Genomic DNA, 12652 nt, shown 5'->3' with positions numbered 1-12652 from the left:
TAGCCCTTTATAGGTCACACAAAGGACAAGAGCGATGTGGCCCTTATTCTCTTCAGAGCAAATTTGGGATAAAAAATTAACATAATTATTTTATTTAGCCTTGATTTTCTTCTTGTCTTTTATTGTGTTATGTTTTAACCAAGGTTTCTTTATTTCCTGCTAGGATTCTGCCAGAAACCCGTCCTTTCATACAGAGGTTAAAATGCATCTTACAAAAGGAAACAAATCTTTCCCTCGATTGCCTGATATATCTACTTTCTGATCTAGGTTGACAAACGCGCTCTACTGACAGCACTTTTATCCTTCAGAGTTGTTGCATTTCATTTTCCAGTGTTTGATGTCCCTCAGCAGGAATCCGGGAAGGATAAAAACACATCGTGTTTCCCTGCTTGCCCTTTAATTACTCATTTTTATGATGGCAATGTCTGGATCCAAACATCTTGTAATCATTGTCTCAGGTATTGCTCAAATGTAGAGCAAAAGGACGAGCCCTGCCACCAGAAAGCAGCTCCTGAGGCTGTTTAATGATCCCCAGCACCGTGGGGACTGTGGCCAGTGGCTCCGCATAACAAACTAATGGGATTATAGTGTCGCTGGCTCCCTGTCTACCTGGATGAAAAACATACACTAACTGCTCTGCAAGTACTTTGGACAAAATACCCAGTGCCACAAGGGCATGAAACGCAAGAACAGATGTAAAAACGGTTTCTTTTAAACCAGTGTCTGAACTAGGCATCAGCAGCAGTCTTTTATCTGCGTCGTACCTTCTTTTGTTTGTAATGTCACGGCCCCTGTACTTACTGCTGTTTTCTGTTATTTCTCTTATGTTTGTTTCTACAGACATTTGCAGGCTGGTTGTCCCTCAGGGTTATTAATTCCTTACACAATTGCTATAGAAAAACAAAGCAGGGCTTTAGGAGAAGAGTTTACAGCGAGAAACGCTGCACAGACAGGTCTCTTTTTCACCTTGATGAAGAATTGCTCATGAAAAGTAATGATCTGTTTTCATCCCTTGCAGGTGCTGTGGTGATTGCCTTCGTGGTCTGTTGGCTCCCTTACCACATACGGCGCCTCATGTTTTGCTATGTGCCCTCCAGTCACTGGACAGAGTGAGTGACGACTCGGGGAACGAGCTCCCCCCAAACCAGGACGGGCTGCGGGGTCAGGCTGGGGCTGATGGGGCACCACCAGACTTGGGGATGGAGGTGGGCGTCTGGGAGCAAAGATATTCTCCACACAAGGGGTTTAAGACTCAACCTCCTCTTTGTTGTTTTGTTTCTTTCTTTCGAAGTTCTTACCATGCTTACCAGCCACATTGATTCCTAGTTACATCATCCAAATCCCCCAGATACAGGTGAAGAACTTGAACTGGAATGCATTATCAACCCTTCTTCTATGGCTGTGACCAGACTCACCTCTGACAGTTCTTGATGAAATGACGTTGTGGCACGGAGGGGGTTATATATCTGAAGTGGATTGCTGTTTCCATGGTGGAGAAATCAATCACTGGCCTTAAGATAGAGCAGCTCCTGTCCACACACAATTTAGCTCCACAAAGCCACATTTTCTTAGTGACAGGAGAGATTATACAGGTGGGGAAATAACTCTGCTGCTTACCAAGTCTGGGATAGGTTATTTACTGGGGTTTGCAGGGAGTGGATCAAAATAAAATACCAGTAGTTGCCACCAGCTAGAAAACGTCCGGATTCTGAGAGAATTTAGGGGTAACTGCACACCTACGCAAGGACACACAAGCAGCTCGGAGCAGCCTTTCTGCCACATCAGGCCAGTTTCCTTGGCCAAGCAGCCACAAAACTGATGATTCATTTTAAACAGGCAATTAAATGCTAATGCTGTTTGGGGATGTGCACTCAGGTAGCCAGAGACACCCCTAGATACTCTCAGTGAAAAATGTGTCTTTCCTCCCCTCGTGTTCGGTCCCTCTTCTCTCTGGGACTGGTTCTGTTTCCTGCAATGAATAGTAAAAGGAAGAAAAAATCTACAATACCAAAAAGAGTGTAACTATGAGACATTAAAATTTCACGAACACCAAGCACAAGAAATAGCAATTTATAATCTACCAACCTACTGAATGGAATAGCACGGCCGTCTGTAGTAAAAAGCAAAATCTGAAATCATGAAAACGGAGCTCTAGGCACACATTGGGACAAACTGTTGTTTCTCGTTTGCTTCCCTATATGAAAAGCTCTTAAAGCAGCAATCAATTAGGTAATGACTGCATTTACTTTGAACAAGGGGGCAGAGAAGTCTATTTGCAGTTAGTGGGAATTTATGCATTGTGGTTGCATTCATATATATTTTTTTTCCTTCTTATAAAAGCCGTGAGTGATTTTAGGAAAATATTGGGTTTACAGGCGTGTTGTGAATGCTGAGCTATCAGGATGATAGCTAATCGAGAGCTTGCAGCAGCTTAGCATGTTCATTTATAAACACATGTGCCTGGCCCTGAAGAATAGAAAATTTTGCTATATTAATTCTGCATGACTACATGGAGAAGCTCTGCTTGTAAGGGCTGGATGGGCCATGCAGTACTTGGCAGTGCTGGGGGGCTGTAGAGGCATTGGTGATGTACTCCAGCACACATCTATTTATGTTTTGTTAGACAGTGCTCAGACTAACAAAAAGGTCTGTAATATCCACGGCGATAAATGGTCCTGGGGAACATCTTCCTGAAAATGAGACCCGTGTTGTTTATCAACGCTTTATCAGCTCAGAATTGTTGATCTCAGTTGTCCCAAAGAAAGGTATTTCCAAGACAAAAAAAAAACCCAAACATTTTCAACCAATTATAGTTGAAAAGATTATATCGTGATGGTCAGGATGCTTTTCAAATGCATTCTGTCATCAGCTTGCCCCCAGAATGGAGAATGCTACCCCAGATTACAGACAAATCCCAGCTCAGGAACTCATTGAATGAGCTGATGCCACTCTCACTGCTGAGGGAAGGAAAGAGACACATCTGTTACTGGATTTTGGCTTTTTCACAAGCTCTGTAGACCAGAACTGCAGCCAGAAAAGTCAAGCTGATGTATATGCATGCATAGAAACAAATTTCCATCTGGCTTCGCAATTTCCAGAATGCTATTTTCGAAGACAAAATGAATGCATGAGGTAAATATCATGTCCGGACCCAAGGCACCAATAAGTTTCTCCTGCTAGTCATTGGGGTAGGACCTTTTTGGAGGCATTTGACCTATGTTTGGGTGGTCCCAGCTGAAAATATAGGTATTTTCCTGGTGCCTCACCGTTGGTAAGCTCATGTCCCCTGCTGAGAAAGGTTAGTTCATGTTTTTCTCAACCTTATGACTTTGAATCATTTGAATTCTCCACACCCTGTTTAGACTTTTCTCTTTCATCTATCCTTGCAGTTTCCTTTTCAACTTCTACCACTACTTCTACATGCTGACAAATGTCCTCTTCTACGTCAGTTCGGCAATCAACCCCATCCTCTACAACCTGGTGTCTGCAAACTTCCGACAGATCTTCCTCTCTACACTCACAATCCTGTGCCTGCCATGGAGGAAGAAGAAGAAACGACTGGCTTTCACCAGGAAATCCAACAGCATCTCCAGCAACCACACATTTTCCAGCCAGGTCACAAGGGAAACTACATACTGAAGCCAAAGGAGGAAGGGAAATGTATTTCATCATGGAGTCAAAACTCAAGAGAGGCCTCTGTGACTTTCATGCATGGTCTCCAAATTCACGTAACACAAATGTGTTTAGCAAAGTTGTTTTTGTTGGAAAAATAGGCTTTGTGCTGCCAGTAACTTTGAGGTTATTTTAAAAGCATTGGCCTTGCCTCTTGTGAGTGATGTCTACACGTTTTGTAACTTCAGTCTGGCATAACTCCAGGTGTGGTGTTAACTGGGAAGCCAAAATATGTTACACTTCGGCAAAACCATACCGCATTTCATCCTTTTCTCAGTGCAGAGATGCCATGTTCACATGCAGGGGTTTGAGATCACATCTCTTGGTGGCGCCAAGCAGAGTCTGATGAGGAGAAAGCAGTTTTGAACAGAAAGGGATGTTTTTGAAGAATGGACATGCTCATCTATGAGATGTTCAATGAAAAAAAGGAGTGAAAACTCAGGGAGCCAGGTGGTTATTTTAGAAATACATCTAAATGATGATTAGTATGACGTAGGTGCTCAAGAGAGCCACTCTGGCTCCTTGAAATTAAATAACAACAGATGATGCCTTACCTAGATCGGGGTGGGTGTGGCCTGGGGAAGTGGGGGTCATCTTTTCCTTTAGGGCACTTACAGTGCCTGGCACAGTGAACCCCTCTCTTGCTGGTGTTGGTGCTGCAACACCAATAAATAACAAAGTCTTTGTCAAAGTCAAAAATGCAGGAGCTGTGCCCAACTGGAGGGCTGAAAATGAGCAGAAATGGAAAATCTTACCGTTGCCATACAGCCAAATCCTATACCTGTGGGGCATTTGCTGTGAGTTGTGAGTGATGGCTGTCTACTTCTAAGGCATCTGTAACCTGGCAGTTGTACAGAGCTAGCTACCATGGTAGACCTGGCTACCATTGACCGTGACCTCCAACCACACCTACCAGGGATGAGAGATTATTTTAATGCCTAGTACAGAACCCTCCAAAAGAAAGGGCTCAAAGTAGAAATCAGGGGACTTTAGTTTCTTCTGATTCAGCCAAACTGCAAGCTCTGTCCTGTCATGCCTTCTTTTAATTCCTTGCCCTGGCTGGTCGAACAGAGGGCAGAGATTATATTTGAGAAAGCACTTTCATTGCATATGCACAGTTGACTCCTCTTTGGCAAGAAAACCAGGTGATAGCACACATACAAAAAGAAAAAAAATGGAGACTGGTCTCTTTGGAAAGAAATCTGTGAGGAATCAGCAAATCTGTGTGTGTGTTAGAAATGGCTTGGGCAGGTTGGAAGAAGCAGCTCTAGAAGATCTGTTGAGGGCCTTGTGGGAAAATCCAGGTATGATGGGGAAAGGAAGAGGAGTCCTAATGTCACACATTTAACATTGGCCTTCGGGGCAAGACATTTTAAATGTTTCTGAAGAGGTCCCAAACTTTTTAACTACACTTCTAAATAGAGTTGGGAGGTGGTTTCTGACTCCCCCAACACCGGACACTGTAACTGTGTGTTGCTTTGTCTCTCTTTGGGATTTAACATCCCGAGTGTCTCAGTTGCTTTTGAAATGTTAAACACTATTAATATACTTGTTCAACACCAACCTCCTGAAATGTGCTCGATTATCCTAGAAAACACTGTACAAAAATTGTTGTTTCACATAAAATGCTTGGCTTAGATTTTCATTACTGAGATACACTGACAGCTTACAGAATATTTGATCGCAGCTCCGAGAAACTGATATGTTTATTTTTGTCTTGACATGAAAATGGGAACAAGCTGGAGTAAAGATCAGTTTATCATAAACTCTTTCTGCAGTGTTTGTTGGGCCACTTGAGTCCTGAAGAGTTGACATTTGAGGGATTTATCCAAGCGGTTTGCTGGCTGCTGCAGGTCTGCTCCTGCAGTTTAACACGGGAGCAGATCTGAGCCTATGGCCTTAATCTGAGATTGCAGCTCAAAGCTACCTCTTCCACTGGCCAAATCTGACTACCTTGAGCTGAGAACTGTACGTGACAGCTGAATTCATCCTCTCTTCCCTCCTCACCTAGTTTTGCTATATTCAACATAGAGGTTTAGTTCTCTGGAGCTTAAAGAAGTGAGGATAACTCACTGCAAGAGCCCATGGTTTTGTAAAGGAAAGCATGATATTGTAGAGAAGAAAAAGGTACAGACTGCCCAGAATGTACCAGTAAACAGTTCTTTCCAAGCCTTTTCACAAGGGTTGAACTACTAATCCAACAAGGTTTAGGTTTAAACCTAATGGAGTATAAGTGGCTTTTGCCATTAGACAAAACACATACTGCCATCCTTTGCATTCCTGTCTTGTCTGAACTCTCCGCTGAGGCAGAGGGGTGAGCGTTGGTGCCGCATGCTGTTAATCTATGCAGATTCCCTATAAGTGTTTTGATCTGTTTATTTCAACTAAAATTAAAATCTGTTGAGTCCACAGATGTGAAGTGCTACCAGATGGATTCTGAGAAACTCCCATCTGAAGAGAATCTATCAAGTGACCTCTTCAAATATTAGTTTGAGGTTTGTGTTTCTCTTCACAGTGGTTCTATCAAAGCCATCCATTTGGCAGCGTGTGAAATCTGATTTCCAAAGTCATTATGCTGTTAGGAAATTTCCCCCAGACAGGACTTTCTCACCAAAGGCGCAGTCCAGTACGCATCAGGGTTTGAACTCTCTGCTGAGCTTGTCTGTCTTGTAAAGTGCATGAGACCTCTCTTCAGCGACTGTGCCCGTGACAGAGAAAGCTAAAAATTGGTGAGGAGGGGTAGCAAGACACATGCTGTAAACATGACAATAGCAGGACATTTGCATTTATAGCATCAAACATTTAGTGAAATAAACCCCAAGGTGTGCTGTGGCTGCAGAGAGCTCGTGCTGCAGGTTGGAACCCATCAGCTGCGCGGCTGCCATCGCTACCCGCCCTCGGGAAGAGACAGATGGACACGCAGCATGAGAGCGCTGGAGCTTTCCCATGCAACGCCTTAAGCTTTAGTCTTCCTGGTTGTGTCGTTTGGTAGCTGTTTAAAACAAAGCTGTATCTGATCGAGCTCTGTCTGGTTCTTAACATTACAGCCCAGCAAGTTCTTCTGTTCTCAGTCTGGATTCGTTAAATACAAAACCAGAAATTGCTGATCCAAAATGTCATGATGCTGTGTCTTGGCTTTGTGATTGAGAGTCGTTCCCCAGCCGTGCCACCTGATAGTCCTGCACATATTGTATTTATGGCAAGTTTTTTTTTAAGTGCACCTTTTTTATTTTCTGAAGTACAAAATGTCGATGTGCTTTATTTTCTGTGGCCTGTTGCGCGATGGGAAAAAAAGTGAATGTTAAAAGTGTGTCAGCATCTCCTTTGTAATATTTTCTGTGGCAAAGGGAAGGGAGAGGGTGTGGAATCCTTTTGTGTAGCAATGGGAAACACTCTTTCAATGTAATGTGCTATTATTGATACTGTATTTACCGATCAAACTGCAATGAAGTTGTTTCTTCCTGATATAGCCTTTGTACCGTATGGTATTTTATTTTATTTTGTCATTTATTGATCCTAAGAAATAAATATACAAATTTAAGGCTTGGGATGGCTATGGTTGAAATGGCAGCTGTGCCTTTATTATACAGCCTGTGAAGCAGCAGACAAATGAGGGAAAAGAATAGCCAGGTTTGAGGAAGACTCCCATCAGCAAAGTTTGCCCTGAGAAATCTCTCCTGAGACTTCGGAAATCTAAAGGGTGCGCGTGCTGGTTTACAGTCCCGCAGCGCTGTTAGGAACAGCGACGGAGAGCATCCGGCTCCCTTTGGCTGAGCCTCTGGCTTTGAGCATGTGGCACACACAAGTCTGCAATAAGGGAGTGGAGATCTTTGGGGCTTCAAGAAGGACCCGTCCTGCACAGAGGGCAGCGACTGTGCTGAGGTCCAGATGGCACTGCAGGAGTCCGGCTGTTTGCTGAACTCTTGTCTTGCTCGTCTTGCCTGTTTGCTTTCCCCTCTTGTAGGACGAAAGATGTTATACCTTCGCCATTATTTCTGCTGCAGCTTTGCCCAGAGAACTGAGCAGGTCGGGGCTTTATTGCACTGGGAGCTGTAGCTACACAGAGAAGGACATTTATCTTCTCACCACGGAAAATTTGTTGCTGAAAAACCAAAGCAGGTTTACTGTGCCTTAGCAGTGAGATTTCCCTTCCTACCTTCCTCTCTTTTGTGTGACCCGCTTCCTCCATGGCATTCATTTTCTAACACAGATGTGATTTTGTGGGAACAGAATACTTGGTTGTCGCCTACTGTATTAAAGTGTCCTTTCACTTAATGAGCAAAAATCAATCACCTCCAGCCTCCCTGCAGCTCAGGGTTAAAGTTCTGTTGTGAAATACTCAGCTGAACACTGGGAAAAAGCACAACATCTTCATCATTTTTAGCCATTCAGCCCTATTGTTTTGATTTCTGGTGGAGGGAATGGTTACTTGGAAAGCAGCAACAAAATAAAATATTTGGGATCATTCATGCCTTGAAAATTCATCTTCTAAAACCTAGCTGAAACACATCACCTCTCTGAAAGCATTTTGGTGCTGCTTCCAGATGAGAAGAGCAGGAGCCTCTATTGTCCCTACACCATCAATTATTAAAGAATCAAATAATTTATTTTGTGGATCCTTTTATTTGGTATTCAGCCCTGCTCTGTTAAAAGGTGTCTTTTCAGTCCACTGCCTAAGGAGTTCGTGCCTTCAACAGTGAAAATCCACAACACGTGACAATGTCCTTGTTTTCTGGCTGCAAGAGGTTTTCAGGATGCTCCCAGTGGAGCCTCCTTTGCTTATGCAGAAACTCAGACCATGTTCAAGCTGGAATGAAATATGTTGCCCTGTGCTTGTGATTTCTGTAGCTCAGAGCTGACTCCTTGAGAAAGCAAAACTCCCAGGAACCAGAGTTTCTTGCTTCTTTCCTAAAAACTTCCCACCCCGTGTCACGCAACTGGGCATCACGTCATGCTCCACCAATGCAAAGAAAACAAAAGGCTGCGGAGAGTCAATGAGTTTCTTTTTTTCTTTTATAAAGGCACAAAATTTGTGCTTCAAGCAATGAGGAATTTGCTTTCGGTTTGACCCGTATTTCTCATTTCAATTATAAAAGTAATTTCTATAGTTCACAAGAGGAAAATTTCAGGCGCCTTTTGAAACAAATGTTACATTTTAGTAAATGGCTTCATAAAACTTAATAAACATCCATCTAGAAGTTAATTTATTTTAAATGTCTTTAAATCCTCCTCTGCCTTATTGAATTTGCTTGAACTGTAGATCACGTTGGAGTATATTCATGAGGGTATTTAAGCAATAAGGCAGCGCATCCTGGTTATTATTACAGGTCTCTTGTGGGCTGTGAAGTATGAAGCAGAGCATGAAGGGACTTCAGGCACTCAAGTGCAAAACCCCTCTAGAAATACGCAAACATAGACATGGCCAAGAGTGCTGTGCGGTGGCCAAACCAAAGTGCAGGTGTTGGTTTTGGGGAGAAAAACCATGCAGGGTGAGCACCCGGCAGCCAGCCCAGCCTCTGCCAGCTGCCAGCCCAGCTCTGGGCTCACTCAGCCAAATGCCACGGGGAAAGGATGGGGGTAGAAGGTTTAGGACAAGTCAACTGAGCCCACCAGGGACAGTAGCTACTAAAGGGAAAGCAAACACAGTTGTTTCATTCTAGAAAACAGACTTCCTGACAGCAAAATAAGTCAGAAGAGTCAAAAAAGCTTAAATGAAACTTAAGCATCTCAGAGGTGGCCAGAATATCATCCCAGGTATGGATACAACTGCCACACATTTACCCATCCATACACTCATTGTACATTTTTGGTCTTTCGAGTGGGGAGCTCTTCCTCTTTTTTGAAAGTACAGGCTGGCTTGGCTGGTTTATATCACCAGCGACATGATATTTAATTACATTTGGCTGCTTCTCTGTGACATCCTGAAGAAATGGGAAGCAAATCCATTCACCCTTTTAACACAAAACTGTAAAACCATCTTGTAAAGCAGGAAGATCCCACTCTGTCCACTTTCCCGCCACTGCTGCTCCACTGTGCGTGGTGGAGATGCTTCAGCTTTATCATAAAATGAAATTACATCAAGGAATGATTGTGAACACATAGCCCGGAAGATCTGCTTTAAGATCTGCAGAGATGCAGAAGGCAATCAAGAGCTCCTCTCTTGTGAGTACATTAATATCTTGGATGGACCACTTCATCCTCCCTCATCTTGATGAAATGCAGCCTGAAGATGAAAGGACAGACACACTGTATTTTGTCACTGCATTAGCTTCAGTTACTTTAAGGGCTGAACCTGTTAGTCTGGGATTTCTTTGTTCCTTTCTTCTGCATCTCCTGTCTTCGGCAGTTGCTCAGTAGATACATCCAACTCCTCTGCAGTGCAGCTTTCAGCCTCAGGCGCTACTATAACACATTATAGTTAATCAGGTGGTCTGACTGATCTGTATCTCATCACTGCTCCTTAACTGTGTAATCTCCAATGAAGATATTCACCTACTATTTTTAATTTATAAATGTCTCAGGGCTGAGCAAGTGGCAACCTAAGTCACACTGGTCTGCCGTTCTGCTCCCTGCCGAAGACAAACACGACAGGGAAGAGGGACAGAGTTGCAAGGGAGGTTTGTAAAACTTTTTTCTTTTTTCAGGATATGCATGAAAGGAAAGCTGCTGCACAGCTGAGCTGGTCTTAATGTGGTAGGTACTCAATTACTGGAGTGTGGGTTGCACAACATGATACTCACTCCTCTGAAATCACATTTGCTGTGCAAATTCCAGGAGGAATAGCCCTCCTGGCCTCAGCTGGAGAGGAGACACTCAGCCACTTCTGCCATCCTCTTCCTCTACGCTGGCACCAGCGCCCCAGCATTTCATGATCGTAATCGAGATGTTAATAGCTAATAGTTAAAGTTAATAGATTAAATAGTTAATAGAAGTTATTCTTGATGTTATCAAGATTTAACAGTGTCAGCACACTGCTAACAGCCCAGCACACTCCATACCTTCATCACGGCAAGAGTGCTCTTGTTTTACGGTGTGGATTTCAGGCACAGGGTACTTAAGGGATTCGTTCAAGAACTGTAATAAAGTCTTCATATGGGCCAGAGATTCAAACCCCAGTGATTCCAGCACAATCAACTCTGATTCATCTTTCCCTTCATTCAGCATAAGCAGGTAGTCTGTTAGCTATTCTAAGCCACTGTTCCAAGACGTATATTAGCAAAACATGCCAACATTGAATCATTTAAAACCAGCTCTCACTGGCTGTCAGCAACAGCAGCAACCTTGGCATAGCACTTGGCAGCTTTCAAAGTGTTCTTGACGGTGCTGCTACCCTTGGTGTCTGCTTCACGCAGATTGCAGGAGAGGGAGAACCATTGTTTTCTGAATGTAAAAAAAACACCCAAACAGGAATAAACTCCATTAAATGGGAACGACCTTTGTGGTGTCATGGAGAGCTGTAATGAAATCTGTGACACTTGACGTTTGCAATGTTTCTAGTTTTTCTGTCCACTTGAAAAGCAGCTATGACTATCAACAGCATTTTTAGTACAGCTCCCACACAGAGTGTGCGTTCTTACTAAGATGCACGTTACTGCAATATATCTTTTTTCTCTTCTTTCAGACTAGCAATTGGAATAGGATTAATTTCTCTTTACCATCTTCACAAGCATAAAATCAGATTTTTCATAACCATCTCAGAAAAATGCTTTATTTACCCAACAGTTTTGCCTGACTCAGAATTTAAGACTTGCCCCTCTCCTTCCTCTGGGTTTGGTCTGGATTAGCACAAGCAAAAGGCACAGGGATGTTAAACCTGGTCAATGATGACACCACAGCAAGGCAGCCAGACTGGTTCATTTTCTTGCCCAGAGCATCCTTCCCAGGGAGGGATAACCAAGTAATACATGTAAACACAAGCCTGTAGGCTTTTGAAATGAAAAGAAATACATATTGATGGAGAGAGTTGGGGTTGTTCAGTCTGGAGAAGAGAAGGCGCTGGGGAGACCTTAGAGCAACTTCCAGTACCTGAAGGGGCTACAAGAAACCTGGGGAAGGGCTGTTTATAAAAGCTGGTAGTGATAGGACTAGAGGCAACGGGTATAAACTGGAGAGGGGCAGATTTAGATTGGACATGAGGAATTTCTTCACCATGACAGTGGTGAGGCCCTGGCCCAGGTTGCCCAGGGAAGCTGTGGCTGCCCCATCCCTGGAGGGGTTCAAGGCCGGGTTGGATGGGCCTTGGGCAGCCTGAGCCAGTGGGAGGTGTCCCTGCCCATGGCAGGGGGTGGAACTGGATGGGCTTTAAAGTCCCTTCCAACAAAAACTATTGATTCTATGATTCTATATGTGAGCCCAGATGAAGGCCCACATCCACAACTGGTATAAATCAGTTTGCCGCCACAAAAGAAACCCAGTTTGTGCATTAAAGTGACCCAGTCTGACTTTGTTTGTTTCTCTTCTCTGAGGCTTTTTTTTGTTGTTTTTTTTTTTTTTAAATATCATTTAGCAGGGGAAAAATGAAGCAGTTCATTATGTTAGCAGCTCCACAGTCAATCTTAAATGCCAGAGGCACTGATCAGATTAAAACAGAAATCACAGTTCATAGCTTGTGTCTGGAAGGAACAAAGACTCCGGTCTTGATTTTGATTGAATACAGGATGATATCTCTTGCTTATTGTATATATTACAAGGGAAAGGAGGGAGAGTGTTTATCACAGCATGCCTCAGTGCATTTTAATACATTGTTTATCATATCGAGCTCACTGGCATTCACAAAACACCCTCGCAGGTTTCATTTTATATCTTAATAAGTTTTCATAGACTTTGGGAGACAGAGAAAAATAGGTGCTCGCAGGCTACCAGTCTCAGTCCATTTGTATGCCATTAAAACCAGCTCCTCATCAAAGAGCAGTGTCTTTGGCTTAGTATAGCTAACTGGTAGAAAAACTTCTCTTCCTCGCCACGTTGTTATAATCTGAGT

The 12652-nt window shown here is 43.3% G+C and overlaps 1 protein-coding gene across 1 annotated transcript in view; it reads left to right on the top strand.

Moving 5' to 3' along the window:
* The window catches only part of NTSR1 (neurotensin receptor 1), a 59733-nt gene extending 52537 nt beyond the window's left edge, over positions 1–7196 (top strand). The window contains exons 3-4 of the mRNA XM_009563066.2: positions 1019–1109; positions 3390–7196. Of these exons, the coding sequence (XP_009561361.1) occupies positions 1019–1109; positions 3390–3639 (341 nt within the window). The 3' untranslated portion in view covers positions 3640–7196. The remainder of the gene's footprint in view (positions 1–1018; positions 1110–3389) is intronic.
* Positions 7197–12652: the final 5456 nt, after the last annotated feature.

The sequence above is a fragment of the Cuculus canorus genome, chromosome 16, assembly GCF_017976375.1.
Source record: "Cuculus canorus isolate bCucCan1 chromosome 16, bCucCan1.pri, whole genome shotgun sequence".
NCBI lineage: Eukaryota > Metazoa > Chordata > Aves > Cuculiformes > Cuculidae > Cuculus > Cuculus canorus.
The sequence above is the reverse complement of the archived record's forward strand: the minus strand, read 5'-3'. Positions and strand labels throughout refer to the sequence as shown.